At 37.8% G+C, this 19,857-nt stretch overlaps 1 protein-coding gene across 2 annotated transcripts in view; it reads left to right on the plus strand.

Moving 5' to 3' along the window:
* C1QTNF7 (C1q and TNF related 7) overlaps positions 1-19,857 on the plus strand; it is a 79,178-nt gene that overhangs the window by 53,599 nt on the left and 5,722 nt on the right. Inside the window, exons 2-3 of one of the 2 annotated variants that reach the window (XM_059381186.1) lie at positions 10,492-10,535; positions 16,169-16,414. In XM_059381186.1, coding sequence (XP_059237169.1) covers positions 16,177-16,414 — 238 coding nt within the window. In that variant the 5' untranslated portion in view covers positions 10,492-10,535; positions 16,169-16,176. The remainder of the gene's footprint in view (positions 1-10,491; positions 10,536-16,168; positions 16,415-19,857) is intronic. The other variant, XM_059381177.1, reaches the window with a different exon arrangement.

Here is a 19,857-nt window from a genome sequence, read left to right on the forward strand (position 1 = left end):
ATTGGGTGTTGAGTTTGCTAAGTTCTTTATAGATTCTGGACACTAGTCCTTTATCTGATATGTCATTTGCAAATACCTTCTCCCGTTCTGTCAGCTGTCTTTTGATTTTGTTAACTGTTTCCTTTGCTGTGCAAAAGCTTTTGATCTTGATGAAATCCCAATAGTTCATTTTTGCCCTTGCTTCCCTTGCCTTTGGCGTTGTTCCTAGGAAGATGTTGCTGTAGCAGAGGTCGAAGAGGTTGCTGCCTGTGTTCTCCTCAAGGATTTTGATGGATTCCTTTCGCACATTGAGGTCCTTCATCCATTTGAGTCTATTTTTGTGTGTGGTGTAAGGAAATGGTCCAATTTCATTTTTCTGCATGTGGCTGTCCAATTTTCCCAGCACCATTTATTGAAGAGGCTGTCTTTTTTTCCATTGGACATTCTTTCCTGCTTTGTCGAAGATTAGTTGACTGTAGAGTTGAGGGTCTATTTCTGGGCTCTCTATTCTGTTCAATTGATCTATGTGTCTGTTTTTGTGCCAGTACCATGCTGTCTTGATGATGACAGCTTTGTAATAGAGCTTGAAGTTGGAATTGTGATGCCACCAACATTGGCTTTCTTTTTCAATATCCCTTTGGCTATTCGAGGTCTTTTCTGGTTCCATATAAATTTTAGAATATTTGTTCCATTTCTTTGAAAAAGATGGATGGTACTTTGATAGGAATTGCATTAAATGTGTAGATTGCTTTAGGTAGCATAGACATTTTCACAATATTTATTCTTCCAATCCAGGAGCATGGAACATTTTTCCATTTCTTTGTGTCTTCCTCAATTTCTTTCATGAGTACTTTATAGTTTTCTGAGTATAGATTCTGTGCCTCTTTGGTTAGGTTTATTCCTAGGTATCTTATGGTTTTGGGTGCAATTGTAAATGGGATTCACTCCTCAATTTCTCTTTCTTCTGTCTTGCTGTTGTTGTAGAGAAATGCAACTGATTTCTGTGCATTGATTTTATATCCTGACACTTTACTGAATTCCTGTATAAGTTCTAGCAGTTTTAGAGTGGAGTCTTTTGGGTTTTCCACATATAGTATCATATCATCTGCGAAGAGTGATAATTTGACTTCTTCTTTGCCGATTTGGATGCCTTTAATTTCCTTTGTTCTTAGCAAGTCTTAAAGGAAAGTATGGACATTGATTGCCCATTATTCCTTGTTTTGAGTTCTCATTTGAAACTCAAGATGATGGGAAATCCAAATTAACATCCTGTTAAACACAGTTCTGTGATTATTTGATGAATGTCTGTCTTCTCCACTGGACTTTTCCTCTAAAAGGGCTCTACATTTACTCTCCCTTTAACACCAAGACCAAGCATTCTGTAGCTAGCATATAGTGACGCTTAATAAATATGTGATGATGTAGTGAATAGAACAACAAGAGGAAGGAGGGAGAAGACCAGATTTGTATGACTGGAACCCTGTGGTTTAGAAGGACTAAGAGACAGAGCATCATTTGAACAAGAGAAGATCAAACAAAGATTCCCAAAGCCTGACGGTCCATCAGAATTACTCATAGACTGTTTGAAAAATACAAATGTTTTGCCCTAATTTGCTGATATGCTGAATCAATAGACCTAATTGAGAGTCCATGAGCTAAAGTGTATAAGAAAGATCCAAATAATTTGCCAGGAGGGCTCAAGGGAAGACAAGGCTGTACCTGATGGGGAGAATCAGGGAGACTTTTTGAAGCATCAAGGAGATTTTCTAGACAAAGCAATGGATAAGGATGAAAAATGTGAGCAAATGAAGAAAGGGGCATGGGGAAAACATGGTTAGCAGGAACTTGCAAGCCAGAGGAGATGAAATAAGTAAGGCAATGAGGCAAGAAAAAGATTAGATTCCAGACAGAATCTAGTGCTCCAGGGAGGAAGAGGACTCAGGTGTACATTCCACCTGCCTGAAAGCTCCTTAGATGCAGGAACCTGATCTTGTAAAGTTAACAACACCTTGGGGAGGTATATGGTATAGTAGTTGGGTGGGCCGATTGTGGATCAGACTATCCACTGTCTTTATCTCTAAAAGAAGAATGATAAAATTATTCATTTCAAGAGATTATAATGAAGATTAAGGTAAGTAATTATATAATGTCATAACATATAAGTTCTCATTGTATATCAGTTAGAACATTTTTAAATAATTCTAGTACCTAGAAAAATGGCAGTTCTGCACATATCTTCCCAACTTTGCATTTTGTTAAGGTTAGGTTGGTGGCTTGAAATTGGCCATGATGGGAAGTGTTGTTGTTGTTGTTGTTGTTTTTTAAAACACTCATCATCCAGGAAATACAAATCAAAACCACAATGAGACATCACCTTACACCTAACAGAACGGCTAAAATAAAAAAAAAATTTAAATGAAAAAAAAAAAAAAACAAGAAATAACAAATGTTGATAAAGATGTAGAGAAAAAGGAACTGTTGTGTACTCTTGGTAGGAATGTAAATTTGTGCAGCCACTGTGGAAAATACTACAGAGGTTTCCCGCAAAATTAAAAATACCATATGATCCCATAATTCCACCACTGAGTATCTACCCAAAGAAAACAGAAATGCTAATTCAAAAAAATACATGCACCCCTATCATGGGAGTATTTACACAAAACAAAAACAAAAACAACCCACTTAGCAAAACTGTGAATGAACCTGAGCCCTTTTTTAAAAAATTTTTTTTATTTTTTTTATAAACATATAATGTATTATTAGCCCCAGAGGTACAGGTCCGTGAATCACCAGGTTTATACACTTCACAGCACTCACCATAGCACATACCCTCACCAATGTCCATAACCCAGCCACCCCATTCCTTCCACCTCCTTCCCCTCCAGCAACCCTCAGTTTGTTTCCTGAGATTAAGAGTCTCTTATGGCTTAACTCCCTCTCTGGTTTCATCTTGTTTCATTTTTCCCTCCCTTCCCCTATGATCCTCTGTCTTGTTTCTCAAATTCCTCATATCAGTGAGATCATATGATAATTGTCTTTCTCTGATTGACTTATTTCACTTAACATAATACCCTCTAGTTCCACCCACATCATTGCAAATAGGAAGATTTCTTTTTTTTTTTTGATGACTGCATAGTATTCCGTTGTATATCTATACCACATCTTATTTATCCATTCTTTTGTTGATGGACATCTAGGCTCTTTCCATAATTTGGCTATTGTGGACATTGCTGTTATAAACATTCAGGTGCACAAGCTCCTTTGGATCACCACATTTGTATCTTTAGGGTAAATATACAATAGTGCAATTGCTGGGTCATAGGGTAGCTCTATTTTCAACTTTTCGAAGAACCTCCATACTGTTTTCCAGAGTGGCTGCACTAGCTTGCATTCCCATCAATAGTGTAGGAGGCTGAACACTTTTTTTGAAAGCTGAACCAACACACTGTTAGATGCTTTGTGGACATTGATAGGATTGTCTAGACTGAACTGCCTTTAGTTGAAAAGTGAGTTAAGGCTACAGGAAAACCAAAGCACAAGCTGAGAGGAAAGACTTCTGTGCATTGGAAAGGCAGAGGACAACCTTGGCCTTGGCATGACTGTCAGGCAAAAACAGAATATGATTTTTTATTCTGATTTTTTATGCTCTAGGAGACAATTTCAAAGACTAGTTCTCTTTGTGGAGAAGAATATGTCTGAGAAGATACAGATTATGAGTTATCTAAGATGAAAAATAACTTTTAAAATCTAATATTGCAGAACAGAAAAAAGTAATGTGGTACCTAAATAATACAAGAAACTTTATCAGCAAACATTAAGGGGAAGTTAAGGAAATTGTGAATGACACAGAAGAGTGAATATAAATACCCATAATTTGTATCAATACTCTGCCAAGTTAAGGCAGTAATATAAGAATACATCTGTCTCTTTTGGAAGTCAAGAAACAATTTCTAAGTTCTTTGACAGAGACTATGCTATTTCAAAGAGTGAATGAGAAAAGCCCATTAAGAAGTTATCACTTTATAATAACAAAGAACACATCTAAAGCCTGAAACACCTGACATTAAGCTTGAAAGGACTGGTGTTCTACTTCAGCCTCTTAGAACACTTCAGTATGGGGAGTCGGGAGATTCCTTGAAGTCAGAGAGTCAAATCTTACACATGACAAAGTGTTGTTGTGTGACGTTCTACTGGTATTAAACTAATGGAAGCATTTTACCCCCAGTGACCTGCTTTCCTATTTAAGTTCAATATGGTCCTTTTCTTTCAATGAATTGTTAGGATCCCATTTGCTTTTATTAGCATGTAGACTACTTAAGACCTCAATCCTCCCCTCCATGAATAACCTAAGAATTCTAGGGGTTTGCTTGGTTCAAAGGAGTCATTCCTAATTCCTAATTCCAACCCAGGTAAAACATACAAAACAAAACCTTTGGTTGTCCACCTTTCCCATTGATTGAGCTGTCACCAAATGGTGACACCGTTGAACACTAGCCATGCATATTCTAGGAGGTGCTTTTGTAGAGGATGCTCTTGCTGACCCCAATATTACCCTCTTACTAAGTTTCAATATAATAATCCTTTTAATTCATCATTGTTTGTTTAACCACTGTTCCCCCAAGAATATCTGCTCTGACAGAATGACTGAAAGCAGACAAACTTGCAGCCTTATTCATATACTGTACCAAAGCCACCACCCCAAAATTCTTTAGGCCTTACCTCCTGGTCAGTTCCATTCTGTGATTTCTTGATGATAAGCCTTAGACCAGACCAACCCTATAGTCCATGACTGATTTCCTTAAATTTACATCATGGAGAGGAATTGGACCCTTGGTTCCTTCCTTCTAGAAGACCATGGGTACTTTAAGCAAATAATCTCAACACCTTGCCAGCCAAAAATTCCTGGGAGGAAAAACCTTCATTCAGCTACTTCCAAGTACCTACTTAAATGCACAACACTAAAAGAGTCACTTGAGTGACTTCTCTCAATAAATATCTCCTTCGAGGTATCTCGTATCTCTACCCATATGTGTAGATGTGGCATTTTTACAAATTTCATCTCATCAAACACAAGCACTTTGATGAGGAATACTAGAACTGTGAGAGAACTTAGAAATAATGAAAAATACAATTTCATTTTGAGGATGAGAAGACAAACCCAGGGATATCTGATTAAGATCATGCTCTATAAAATGGTGGTATCAGGGGAGGAGGGGGATAAAACTGAAGGTGTTTAAGGGTACTAACTTGTAATGAGCAGTAAATAAGCCCTAGAGATCTAAGGCACAATATAGTGAATACAGATAATACTATTGTATTATAACTATGTAATACGATAACAACAACAATCATATTATAATATATAAATATATCAAGTAACACACTGTACCTCTTACACTAACACAGTGCTACATGTCAAATTTACTCATTTGAGAATAAAAAAAAAAAAAGCACCCTACTCTAATTTAGCAAAAAACTGAATCACTTCAGGACCCAAGGCATGGTTTTTACTACCTTATGATAGTACCCATATTTTGAACTGCCAAAAATTCAAAAGACCATTTCCTTCAGACAGGAAGGTGGATAGCTAGGGCAAAATGAGGATTAGCAGGATGGGGAGCCCATTCATCTTCTTTGTCAAATTTATCATCAGTGTCCACTTTGATAACTTTGAAAATACTTCTTCCAATTAGCACTCTCAAATGTTTGGGAAGAATGGTGGGGAAAGCAAGATAAAAACAAGATTTTTCAGTCACCGAATTTCCATAAGTGACATCATGAATTATATATTGCTGTTGCTAAGGAAATGTGAGAAGTACGTATCACAAGGGAACAAAGAAATTGATTGCATCGAAGATGAGTAGTCACAGGCTTTGGAGAATCATTCTGCCTTTTGAGTTGTTATGATCAGTTCTCTATAGTAACAAAGACATATCAGTTTTCTAAAAATACCCAATCATTTACCCATTCAGCAGAGAACAAAGAAAAGATCAGTGCAGTGTTCATAACCCTCTTCCATTTCACAGCACATAGGATGAGGGGCCCTTTTCCCGCCATATTTACCAAGAATATTTACCACCTCTCCTTGTTTGTTCCATGAGACAACACCCAATCTCTAGAATTTGAAGATTCTACCTTGAAAATTCTCAAATAGGAAATGACTCTTTTCTCTAAGTTAACAACTAATTTCCAGTCAGTGAGTAATTTTTTTCCTGAAACTTCCACTCAGTGGAAAACAAACGAAGAGGGAAAAACTTGAGTAAACAAATCTGAAAAAGAGACCACGACACACAGAGATGGAGGCATCTCTAAACATACCAGTCAAAGAAAGCAGGAGCTTAAGGTTTATCTCAAACAAAACCGTAATTTTGATCAGCCCCTGATTGAGCCTCACCCCATGAATGACTTCCAGGGCCTCTAGCTCTTTGGGACTAAAGGAAAGAATTATTTTTAGCACAACTATTTGGAAACCTCTGAGAACTTGGATCTCTTTTTCTGTCTGGTACCAAAGCAAGTTTTTCGCCGAAGCTCTCATGAAAGATCCTCAGTCTCTTGTGGATTTAGAATCCTGGAGCAACCCACCAACCCAGAGCAAGGTATGGTGTTTACTCTTTTTTTTAGAACTTTGGCAAATGTAGATGCAGTGGCCCCTTTCATTATGGTAGCTTTCTGAGTTTATTAAACAGACAACTATTAGAAAATTCCATAAATCTGAAGGTCTGGGTTCCAATCTCTGATCTGATGCTAGCTGTGTGGCCATAAACAAGTTACCTGCCTTCTTGAGACATCTGTTCCTTGTCCAACCTACCACAAAACGGTCTTTTGGAAAGAGGATATGGACTTAACATTGCTCTGTAGACTACAAAATGTTTGTCAAATGTCAGCATTTTTTACTTTGTACCATCATAGTACTTTACATAAAGTAGCCAAAGCTTTGTAAATCAATAAGCTGTTCTTTAAGGAAATATTGATGAATAAATATTTTCTTCATTCAACTTTTGTTGACCCTCCACTGCAGACCAGTCATTGTCCTAAAAATGTTGGTGGCACAGAGTTAATGTTTTGGTGGAGAAAAAACAATTTAAATAGATAGCCATAACACAACATGGATATGAGGTGCTGCTCACTGCATAGTGACAGAAGGGAAGGTGTTCCATAGCCAACAGGAGAGGCAGTTCTGAGGAGAGAAACTGGAGCCCCAAAGACAGAGATGAGGAACTACACAACAGAAGCAGCTGGAATGTGAACACCTCGGGTCCCCACCCTGTCTTGCTCATGCCTAGAGCCACTCCTAATGCAGCTAAGAAGGACAAAACTTGCTGTTGTGAAATCTCTTCCTCTGCCGGCCAAGGATATGTCGTGTTTTGGCCACCCCTACTTACCTATCTTCTTCCTAATAATTTCCAGGCAGAATACATTCTCAAGTCGAATTAATAATTGAGTCCAGCCCTTCATCATGAAGTAATATTACAGTTTCCCTCACACAACGTGGGAGAAAACTCGAGTGTTTGGAGACAAAAAGAGCTCAGTTCAAATCCTGACTGTGCCAATTGTAGGGCTGTGTGAACGTGAGTCCTTGGAGTCTCAATTTTCTTATCTTTAAAATGAAGATAATGTCACCTATTGCATAAAAGTGGTGTAGGATGAAGTAAGCGATGTTTTAGAACACCCAGCACAGTCATAAAAATACTAGTAGGTTCCCTGCATCCCAACTCATATTGTTTTTTTCACTTGGTATTTTGTTTTGTAGGGAAACAGACAACAAATACACTTCACCATTTTGAAGCATTTAGTTCTGGGGCAGCAGGTATGCTCACACAGTTTTACAACCATCACACCACCATGCATCTCCAAAACTTTCTCATTCTCACCAACCAAAACTTGGTATTTCTTAAACATGAACCCCCCACCCTACTCCCCAGCCCCTGGCAACCACCGTGTGACTTTCTGTCTCTATGATTTTGACTATTCTAGATGCATCTATAGGTAAAAATCATACAGTATTTGTCCTTTTGGGACTGGTCTAATTCACTTACCATAAAGTTCTCAGATTTCTCCATGTTGTAAAATGGGTCAAAATTCCCTTCCTTTTAATGGCTGAATAATATTCTATTGTATGGAATATTGTGTTCGTCCATTCGTCTGTTGATGGCTCTTGTGAAGACTGTTGCTACGAGCATGGATATACAAATATCTGAGTCCCTGTCTTCACTTCTTTTACAAGTGCAACTGCTGGATCATATGGTAATTCTGGATTACATTTTTGAGGAATTAATTTATTATCACTTTATTATTATTATTATTAATTTATTATTATTATTATTACAGGAAGCTTAGTTAACACCATCCATCACCTCTCATAATTATCACTTTTTGTGTGCAGTAAAAGCGTTTATTGTGTGTCATAATCACATGCAGTAAAATCTATTCTCTTTCAAATATATAAAGAGACAGTATTGTGAATTATAGCCACCATGCTGCACATTAGGTCCCCAAAACTTGTTCAGTTTGTAGGTGGAGTTTGTATTATTTCACCAACATATCCCCATTTCCCCCACCCTCCAGCCCCTGACAACCACCATTCTACTCTCTGTTTCTGTGAGTTCAGTGTTTTGGATTACAGATGTAAGTTAGATCATAGAGTGTTTGTCTTTCTCTGACTTATATCGCACAGTATAATGCTTTCAAGGTTCATCCATGATGCCACAATGGCAGGATTTCCTTCTTTTTATGGCTGAATAACATTCCATTGTATATATGCCACATTTTCCTCATTCATTTGTCAATGGACATTTAGTTTGCTTCCATGTCATGGCTATTGTGAATAATGCTGCAATGAATGTGGGAGTACAGACAGCTTTTTGATATCCTGTTTTCATTTCCTTTGAATATATATGCAGAAGTGGGGTTCCTGGATCATGTGGTGGTTTTATTTTTAATTTTTTGAGAAATCTCCATATTGTTTTCCATAATGGCTATATCAATTTACATTCTCACCAGCAGTGCACAAACATTCCCTTTTTTCCATATCCTCAGCAAAACTTGTTATCCCTTCTTTTTGCTGATAGCCATTCTGACAGATATAAGGTGGTATCTTATTGTGCTTTTGTGATTTGTACTCCACTGATGACTAACGATATTGAATATCTTTTCATGTACCTGTTGGCCATTTGTATGTTTTCTTTGGGAAAATGTCTATTCAGAGCCTTTGTCCGTTTTTAATCAGATTATTTGGTTTTCCCTGTTGAGTTGTATGAGTTCCTTTTGTATTTTGAATATTAACCTCCTACTTGATACATGCTTTGCAGTTTTTTTCTCTCATTCTGTACACTGCTTTTTCATTTTGTTGAATGTTTCTTTTCCTATGCAGAAGTTTTTAGTTGGGTGTAGTCCCACTTGTTTGTTTTTGCTTTTGTTGCTTGTGTTTTGGTGTCATATCCAAAAATACTGTTGCCAAGACCAATGTCAAGAATATTTTCCCCTGTTTTCTTCTAGAGGTTTTATGGTTTCAGGTCTTATATTTAAGTCTTTAATCCATTTCAAGTTGATTTTTTGAGGGGTGTAAGTTAGGGATCCAATTTCATTCTTTTGTATGTAAATATCATTGTCCCAACATCATTTTATTGAAGAGACTATTTTTTCCCATGAAGGAAGTATTCTGGGCTTCCTTGTCAAATATTAATTGACTGTATATACATGGGTTTAATTTATTTTTTAAAAAAGAAAGAACCTCATCTGTGGGCACATTGTCTAAAATTTCAATTTTTACAGTGATTTATTCAGTATTTCTCCAAGTATTTTTTATGGCTAGTTTAGCAAGAACAAAGAGTTCTATCACTAAATATCTTACAAAACACTACATACTACATTCATGCTTTACAGATTCAAAATACACTTTAACATAAAGGCTGTGAAATCTAAATTACCATGAAGTAAATAGAAGTTTAAAAAACTAAAAACCTGTTACTGTAATCCCTACAGAAAAATAGGATACATTAACATCCCAGGACAGATCTGTTCAAGATTAACAATATTTCCAGAGCTTTGATTTTTCTCACTCCAAAGGAGCGTGATGTTGAAAAAAAAATACATTTTAGCACATATTCTACATAAATTTGCATATTCAATGCAATCTTTCAAAATATTTTATGTAAGGAGTGTGACTGCAAATGTGTATGAGGGTTTTTTTGTAGTTTTGAAAATGATCTAAAATTGGATTATAGCATACATTGAGTTGCATACTTCAAATTGGTCAGATTTATGGTGTGTAAATTAAATCTCAATAAAGCTATAGAAAATATTGTAATGTTTATAAAGCCATGACCTGCAGAGTTCAGCCCCAGCCAAAATAACCAAGTTCACTGCAAACCAGTGGGAAAGTGGGTGAAGGATAGATTATTCAATATAAAGTGTTGAAAATATACAGTTGGATCCCTATCTCAAACTTGTTATCAGAAACATTCTAGAAGCACTGGTGTGGCAGTCAGTTAAGCACCCAACTCTTGGTTTCAGCTCCGGTCATGATCTCAGGGTGGTGAGACAGAACCCTGTGTTGGGTAAGTATAAGTGCACGCTCAGTGCAGAGTCTGTTTAATATTCTCTCCCCCTCTCCCTCTGCCCCTTCCCCACTTCTCTCTCTCTTTCTCTCCCTCTCTCTCTAATATAAATAAATAAACCTTCAACTGAAAAAGAAAAAGAAAGAAACATTCTAATGGGTCCAAAATTAAATGTGAACAAATGAAACAACAAAAGAACTGAAAGTGGGAGAAATCTTTTTATTATCTTGAAGTGAGGAAGGCCTTTTCAAAATAATAAATTGAACTTCAAGAATGTTGGAGGCTTTTTAAAGATTTTTATTTATTTATTTGATAGAGAAAGAGCATAAGAGAGAGCATGAGCTGGCCAGGGAAGGGCAGAGGAAGAGGGAGAGGGAGCCACAATGGGGCTTAATCCCAGGACCCTGGGATCATAACCTAAACAAAGACAGACACTTAACTGACTGACCCTCAAGATGCCCCAAGAATGTTTTTGTGATAAAATATTTTTAAATGCATTGAAGAAAATGTAAAGGCAAACTGGGAAAAGCTATTTGTTGTTAATGTCATAAACTATGTACAGGGATGCCTGGGTGGCTTAGTCAGTTAAGCCTGCCTTGAGTCAGTTAAGCCTGTCACTTGAGCCTGCCTTTGGCTCAAGTTGTGGTCCCAGGGTCCTGGGATTGTGACCCACATCAGGCTCCTTGCTTAGCAGGGAGCCTGCTTCTCTCTCTGCCTGCCGTTCTTTTTGTGCTTGCTCATTCTCTTTCTCTCTGGCAAATAAATAAATAAAATCTTTTAAAAAATAAAAGATAATGTACAAGCAATATATTAAAAGAGTATATTTATTTATATATTTTAAATATATAATATATTCAAAAATATACCAATATTAAATCTATAAATATATTTATAGATTTAAGATATATATATATGAGAAATTCTCTTAGCTACCTGAAAAGTCTAGATACAGTGTGCCAAAAACATGGAGAAGAAGGACACACAACAACCTAGCAACAATGATTGCCTCTAGAGAGGGAAAGCACATGTCTGTAAGACTGGGCGGAGGGAGAAGAGATTTACTTTTTATAAATGTGCATGTTCTGTCTATACCAAAAAAAGTAAATATTTAAAGTATTTCTAAATACTCTAGACTATGCAAAATTAAAGCAATTCAAGTCTTTTGTTTGTATTTTTCAAACATGGTGAAAGGGACCCACAGAATTCCAGAATATTTCTTTAAGCCTCTCTTTTTTCTTTCCCTTGTAATATTCTCACAGTCCATTCTCTCTGATTCATTTTGTTTTTCATAAAACTAACACCTGGCCCCCCAAAATATCTCCTTCCTTGTCCACAACCTGAGTTTTTTTTTTGTGCCAGACTCTACTCTAGATGTTGTAGAAGTCAATGACTAAGACAAAGTCCCTGACAGTCATGGAGATTACATTCTATCAGACTGGTGATAAACAATATTTTTAAAGCATAATAAAGGTAATAATAGTCTAGTGAGTTAGAGGTGGTGAGCACAAAGAAGAGAAAACAGTAGAACAGAATGAGGGAGGGTCAGGATGTATGAAAGGGTATTGCAATGTTAAATACAGTGTAAGATTTACAATGGAATATTATGCCTCCATCAGAAAGGATGAATACCCAACTTTTGTATCAACATGGATGAGACTGGAAGAGATTATGCTGAGTGAAATAAGTCAAGCAAAGAGAGTCAATTATCATATGGTTTCACTTACTTTGTGGAGCATAAGGAATAACACAGAGGACATTAGGAAAAGGAAAGGAAAAGTGAATTGAGGGAAATCGGAGGGGGAGATGAACCATGAGAGACTGTGGACTCTGAGAAACAAACTGACGGTTTTGGAGGGGAGGGAAGTGGGGGGTTGAGTGAGCCTGGTGGTGTGTATTAAGGAGGGCACGTATTGCATGGAGCACTGGGTGTGGTGCATAAACAATGAATCTTGGAACACTGAAAAAATTAAATTAAATTTAAAAAAAAAAGAATTGGCTTCAGGGAGAGGGTGGTATTTGAGAAGACTCAGAAAGGGAGATGAGAGGGGAGCCTGGGTGGCTCAGTGGGTTAAGCCTCTGCCTTCGGCTCAGGTCGTGGTCTTGGGATCCTGGAATCGAGCCCTGCATCAGGTTCTCTGCTCGGTGGGGAGCTTGCTTCCCCCTCTCTTTCTGCCTGCCTCTCTGCCTACTTGTAATCTCTCTCTCTGTCAAATAAATAAATAAAAATCTTTTTAAAAATTAAAAAAAAAAAGAAAGGTAGATAAAAGAGTGAGACATGTAGATGTCTTGGGGCAGAAAGTTCTAGACAGAAGAAACAGTATGAACGCCCTAAGGCAGAATATTCCTGGTGTCACTGAGAAACACAAAGGAATTCATAGTGACTAGAGTTGGAGAGTGGGAAAGAGAGTAGAGGAAGATGAGAAGTAAGGAAGATGGGTGCCCAATCCAGTAGAGCCTTGAAGACCATGTACTATGAGGTTTTTGACTTCTAAGTAAAATGAAGAACTAGTACAGGGTGATGCCACTGTAGTTTTCCATTATACCCTACACTCCTTTGTTATCATAGTAAATTGAGTCCCAAGACTTGAGCGGTCACCTACCGCCATGCTGTCATCGTGCATCAGGCACCACATCATGTTTTTCCTCAGTTCCAATGAGGATTGTTAATGGATAATCATTTTGAATGCCTTTCAAAAATTCTAACTGGGTAGAACAGAGGGCGTCTGCCAGTGCCTGGGTGGCTCAGTCAGTTGTGTCCGACTCTTGATTTCTACTTGGGTCATGATCTCAGGGTCATGAGATGGAGCCCTGCCCTGAACGTCAAGCCTGTTTAAGATTATCTTCCCTCCCCCTCTGTCCCACCTCTTTTTATATAAATTTTAAAAGATTATATTCTAACTGGGGATGCTTCTAGCATTTAGACTATAGCACAGACAACTGAATGGGAAGAAATCAAAGAGGGAGATAACGCATGAGAGACTCTGAACTCAGGAATCAAACTGAAGGTTACAGAAGGGAGGGGGCTGAGGAATGGGGTAACCAGGTGATGGGTATTAATGAGGGCATGCATAGTGGTGAGCACTGAGTGTTACATGCAACTAATGAATCATTGAACACTACATCAAAAATTAATGATGTACTATATGCTGGCTAATTGAACATAATAATAAAAATAAATAATATCCTAATGCATTTGTCAGTGAAAGGCAAACCATTTGTTCGATGAATTCATCTGTTCAGATTATGTTAATTTTTACCTTCTTAGAGCAGCCTTTTCTTGGCTGTTGGAAATACTACTATCCTTCCAAGCACATGTTTAAAATTTCTCCTTCTTCTACCCACCATAACCTGGAAGCTTACCACAAGCTTCTTGATAAACTAATACCCAACTATGGGTATGTTTGTGTTTTCAGCATCTCCACCAGTGTCTGAGATGCCACTGCCCAAAGTGCTTTCTCTCCACATAATTTCAAATCCCTCATAGAACCAAATCCTGACCTCAGCCACAGCATCCCATTCCATGTCTCTCTTTTTTTTAAAGATTTTATTTATTTATTTTACAGACAGAGATCACAAGGAGGCAGAGAGGCAGGCAGAGAGAGGGGAAGGGAAGCAGGCTCCCCACCAAGCAGAGAGCCCGACTCAGGGCTCGATCCCAGGACCCTGGGATCATGACCTGAGCCAAAAGCAGAGGCTTTAACCCACTGAGCCACCCAGGTGCCCCTCCATGTCTCTTTAAACACCTTTTTATGAGTAACTTCTATGAGCATGTTCCTCTCTTTCAAATTCCTTCTCAAAACCTCCTTTAATCAGTTTTTTACAAGAAAAAGCTAGCAATTTAATCACTATATTTTAACTATGGCAGGGGTATGCATAGAATGTTCTTTCATTTTCTTTCATCTGGAACACCCTTGAAAGGGCTCGTATCTTTATGAGATCCTCTGGGCTTCTCAGAAAGTGCCTTAATCCCAGTTGAGCAATGGGGATCAGTATTTTTGAGTTTGTGTTATATTACAGCAGACAGTACACAGCAAAAATATTCTCCTGGATTTGGGGGTGGGGGGTCATGTGGGGAGAGACACTGGCAACATGGAGATTTGGTCAAGGATACAGAGCCTATATTTGGGTAAGTTGCCTCAGTTCTTCACAAGATTTCTAGGAAACAGATTTATTTGAAATCACATGTGCACACTGTGTTTTTCTCACTCTGTCATTCCTATGCTCTGGCAAATTTCTAGGTCTAATTCCAAGATGTTGCAATTTCCCCACAGGTATTATAAAACTGGTACCATGTGCCTGGTTAATTTTCTGATGTGGCTGTCAAAAAACAAGGAAACTCCATCCGATTGCTTTTTTCACATTTTAATGTTACTTCCTTTGGGCAAGTATATGCCAGGCATGTACATCAAGCGTTGTTGAGATTTCTTATTAAAACACAGGCCCAAAACTATTGGATACTACTATCCAAAAACTATTCATTTACACCTCCCCAAAACCATGTGTATGCATTGTCCATCCAAGAAGCTACTAATCTTAAGGACCATTGAGCCTAGAAAATCAGGCGTCCCAGCCTGTACTGCCCACCCCTCAGCTTATATGCCAAATTTCATGCTAACAAATGATCCATCATGTTCAGGATCCTATTTGTGGAGGGAAAAACAAAGTCCTATTAAATCATAGCTGAAGAGACCAGTTAGTTGTCTGCTTCCCTAGAAGCACATGGCACCATGCATGGTTTAATTTCACTCAGCTCTTTAATTGTGCCTTGGTGTTAATGACTTAATGGTTCACCAGGGCATTGTATCCTGCAGGCTTTAAATTAAAGTTTGAGAACCCCCCTTGCAGGACATGCACAGTACTCCAATTAACACTAATTGGTTTTACACATGATTATCAAGTGAAAAACATGTTTTCCTGAGAATGACACTTCTTTTCTCCTGCTTTAAAAAGCCTGTGAATTCTAAAGAAATGATCATGGATGCATGCAAAGACTAGATATACCAATGTCTAGCATAGGATTTATATTGGCAGAAAACTGGAAGGAAATATCTACAATAATTGTGTACATAAAGGAGAGTAGAGAAAAATGCAACTTTTTTAATGTTATGAATAACTTTTGAGACAGGAAGATGCTCATGATACACTGTTAAGTGAAAAAAGTTGAAAAAAAATACAAGAATAGCATAATATCACTTTTCTCCACAACACAGACCAGAGGATGTGTGTATCAAAATGTTAATTATAATTATCTCTAGTGGGGAGAACAATGTTAATCTTGATCTTATTCATATACATTTCTAATTTTCTAAAATTATGCATTATTTTTGCAAAAAGAAAATGTTCTTTTTCAAAATCTGTCATTGACCCCACAGGAAAAAAAATACAAGTGGCTTTATTTTGAAATTGTTTAAATCAATCTTTCATCTCCACCAACCCTTCTGTGGGGCACTGAGAACTCTCAATAAGTAATGTGTTAATAGTTTCCAAGGGAATTATGAGATTAAACTGGGTTTTATACATGCATGGAAAGGTAAGCACAGGAGGGAGGGGTTGCTGATGCCCATTCCCATGTTCATTTATGCCAAAACTTCCACCTGAGTGGGTGCATTTATGTCCCTGTGTTTCTTTTCCAGAGCCAAAGATGTTTATCTTGCTCTATGTTACAAGTTTTGCCATTTGTGCCAGTGGACAGCCTCGGGGTAATCAGTTCAAAGGAGAGAGCTACTCTCCAAGATATATCTGTAGCATCCCTGGCTTACCTGGACCTCCAGGACCACCTGGAGCAAATGGCTCCCCAGGGCCCCATGGTCGGATCGGCCTCCCAGGACGAGATGGTAGAGACGGCAGGAAAGGAGAGAAAGGTGAAAAGGGAGCTGCAGGTAATGAACAATGACGTTCCCTAAACTCCCCTGGTCTGTGCTCAGTGGGGAGTCTGCTTGAAACTTTTCTCTCTTCTCACTTTGCTCCTCCCCCCACTGGTGCTCACGTGCTCTCTCGCTCTCTCGCTCTCTCTAAAACAAATTACTAAATCTTTTTAAATAAATAAATGAGCATGCCACCTTAAACTGTTTCCTTTCTTTATTGCCTTTTCTAATGAGAATTGCTCCTGAAATCCCTTCTCTACTTCCCATTCTTTAATTGTAATTAATATTGAGCCCTTTCTATGCTTTAAATACTGCTTGAAACTCTTTACCTGCAACCTTATTTTATTGTAATGACAACTTTTTCAGTTATCCCATTGTACAGATGAGAACACTGAGCAAATAGCATGATTAAATTAATTACTGAAGACGGAAGTTCACTACTAGTGACCGGCAGAGCTGGATTCAAACACTGATGCCTGAGACCACAGGGCGATCACAGCTAGCAGGCAATGCCTGGGGGTGCAAGGGCATGGATAGGTAGCAGACAGATGGACAAGGAAGGGAAATGGACAGACGAAGCAGAAGCAGGAATCAGGAACCAAAAGCACAGGTACCATTCTGCTCTGTGATAATATCCAGAGCAAAGTCACATGAAGGACTTCTAGATTTTACTTTTCAGAGATGAAATGACAATAGCAGTATATAGCCCACCTTTTCTGGTTCATCTCTTCCCCACTTATCCTGTAACAGCTAAAACAAAGTAGATTCTTACAGCTCTTGATGGCAACAGAATTGCCCTCTACGACTTCAGTAATTTTTACTTTTTACCCCCACAAATAAGTTAGCCCAGGAAGATTGCCAGACTCTGCAATCCCTCAGAGTAAACCAAATTGAAATTCTAGCGAAACTGTGTTAACTCTAAAAGAGGAAGTGATTTGGCATCAATCTTTGAAAACAAGTTTCTGAGTGTAAAGTCTAGTACGAAAGATAGGAAGAGAAAAGTTGACCCATTCTAAGAAACAGATCTCTATCTAGTTATTGCAGCTGATTTACTGATGTTACATGAAACAATAGCATAATATATATGCAAGTTACCAGGTAATAACTCATTTCTGTATTTGCTGTGCAGAAAATACTTGGATTTTCTGCACAGCAGCAAACACGTTTGCTACCAAACGTGTATGAGTATTGTTCAATATTAGATAAAAAACCTTTATGTAAAGGTTCACCAGCTTATCTACAGTAACACTTATGAATACAACTTATTTTGTCATGATCATGAATAGCCTTGAAATCTTGTAAGAAAACCAGGATCAGAGTTACATATGACCAACTCTTAGTTTACTATGTCTGGAAGCAATAATGTAGTGTTTATACAAGCAGACAATGGAGTCAGTTGGATTTAGGCTCAAATCTTGGCTCCTTCAGTTACTGACTTAGTACCCTTAGGCAAATAACTACTTTGAGCCTCAGTTCCCTCATTTGTAACCTGGGAGTAGTAAGGATGACTGTGATGATTAAGTGCAATAATACATATAAAACACTTAGTAGAAAAGCTGTTGTATGGTAGGCACTTAGGAAATGTTAGCTGTTGTTACATATCACATAGTGGTCCACAAACATGAGTCATAGCTAAGTTCCTGAATATCCAAAGTCGTATAATAAACCAGAAATGAGTGATGGGTTTCATGAGGTAGTTCTAATGTCATTTAAAAATAGGTATATGGATATGCATTCAGATTAAACTGAATGTTCATAATTGCTACAATTTTAAATATACAAGGCCAGCTACACCCCATAGTCATCTATCTACCCATGCTTTATTCTTCAGCAAGGTTCTTGTGTACATATTGCTATCTGATAGTATTCTAGACCAGTGTTTCCCAACCTCCACCCTAATGACATTTGGGGTCAAATAATAAGCTACTGTGGAATGGCTCTCCTAGCATTGTAGAACACTTAGCAGCATCCCACTAGATGCCAGTGGTAACCTCACCACCCATGACAACACAAATGTCCCCAGACATTGCCAAACATCCGTTGGTGGGCAGTATAAATTTGTCCCCTATTACTGTTGTAGACAATGAGAACACAAACATGAATAAGACATTGTCCTTGCCTTGATAAACAAAATGGGGATGTGGGAGGCCAGTATAAAAACATATAATTACAATATTCATCATCATCATTGTAACCATTTATTAAGAGCTTACTGTGTCAGGAATTTTACATTTAGTACTTATCATCTACCATAACCCTGTTAGAAATCATTACAATCAACAATTACAATGTTACAGTGAAAACATTGAGATTCACAAATAAAATAACTTCCCCAACCTGAGATGACTTAAATCCAATATACACAAATACACATAAAGGACATGTAAGAGCCAAGAAAGTTAGGAATGTCTGTATGTTCAATGAAGAAAAACACACCCCATTTACGAACAATAGAAATGGAGCTCTGGGGCTTTGGGGACAAGCTTTTAATGCAGCCGAAACTGGACACAATGTGTCCTTTGATTCTTCTGTCCCCTTGAATGATACCACAAATGTCTTCTCATTCATATACTCGTGGTAAACATCCCCATCACATCCATCCAATCAAGGGCAAGCACAATCAAGCATAGTTTTGTCCAACTTCTTTACCTTAAATTACAAGCACAGAACTTATTATACCAAATCAGAAACGTTCTTTTAAAAATATCTGCCTCCCTCACTGGTCTATAGCAATTAGTCTTGTAGCCTAATATCACAAGTTAATTTAATCTGAATGCACATCCTTATAGATAAAATAACATTAGAACCAGCTTATGAAACAGATCACTCCACTTTATTAAATGGCTTTAGATATTCATGAACATATTTGCAGATCACAGTATAATACATAGTAACAGCTAACTTGAGGGTAGGACAGGGGTCATTCATGTCAAGGTCCCACTCAGCCCCTTGCATAGTGCCTAGCATGTAATGGATGGTCAAAAAATATTACATGGTTTAGATATATGTATACATGCACATATAAATCTGTGGATGGATGGATGGATGGATGGATGGACGGATGGGAGAAAGAAATAGTACTGAAGAAGAAATCTTCTTAAGCCCATTTCCTAGAGAACTAAGAATTCCTTTCTCCAAGTGTCAGTACCTAAGCGTAGACTAACAACTACTCCATTAATTCTCCTCTCTACCCAAGCATAGGCCTGAATAGGAAAAGGTAGAGTGATGTATCCCTTCATTCCATTATTCATTAATTGGTCCTTAGCACAAGTGCAAATCCTTCATGCAAACAGGAAGAATTACTTCAAGTTATTATAGCTAATCCCTGATTATCTAATTCAATAACCATAGAAAATCCAAACACTGAGATTGGACTTAAATCTAATTCTTCATATTACAAATGGAGCATTGGAAACACAAACAAGAAGTGACTTGCCCAAAGTCACAAAAGCAGGAGG

This window comes from Mustela nigripes, chromosome 1 (assembly GCF_022355385.1).
Source record: "Mustela nigripes isolate SB6536 chromosome 1, MUSNIG.SB6536, whole genome shotgun sequence".
NCBI classification, from domain to species: Eukaryota; Metazoa; Chordata; class Mammalia; order Carnivora; family Mustelidae; genus Mustela; species Mustela nigripes.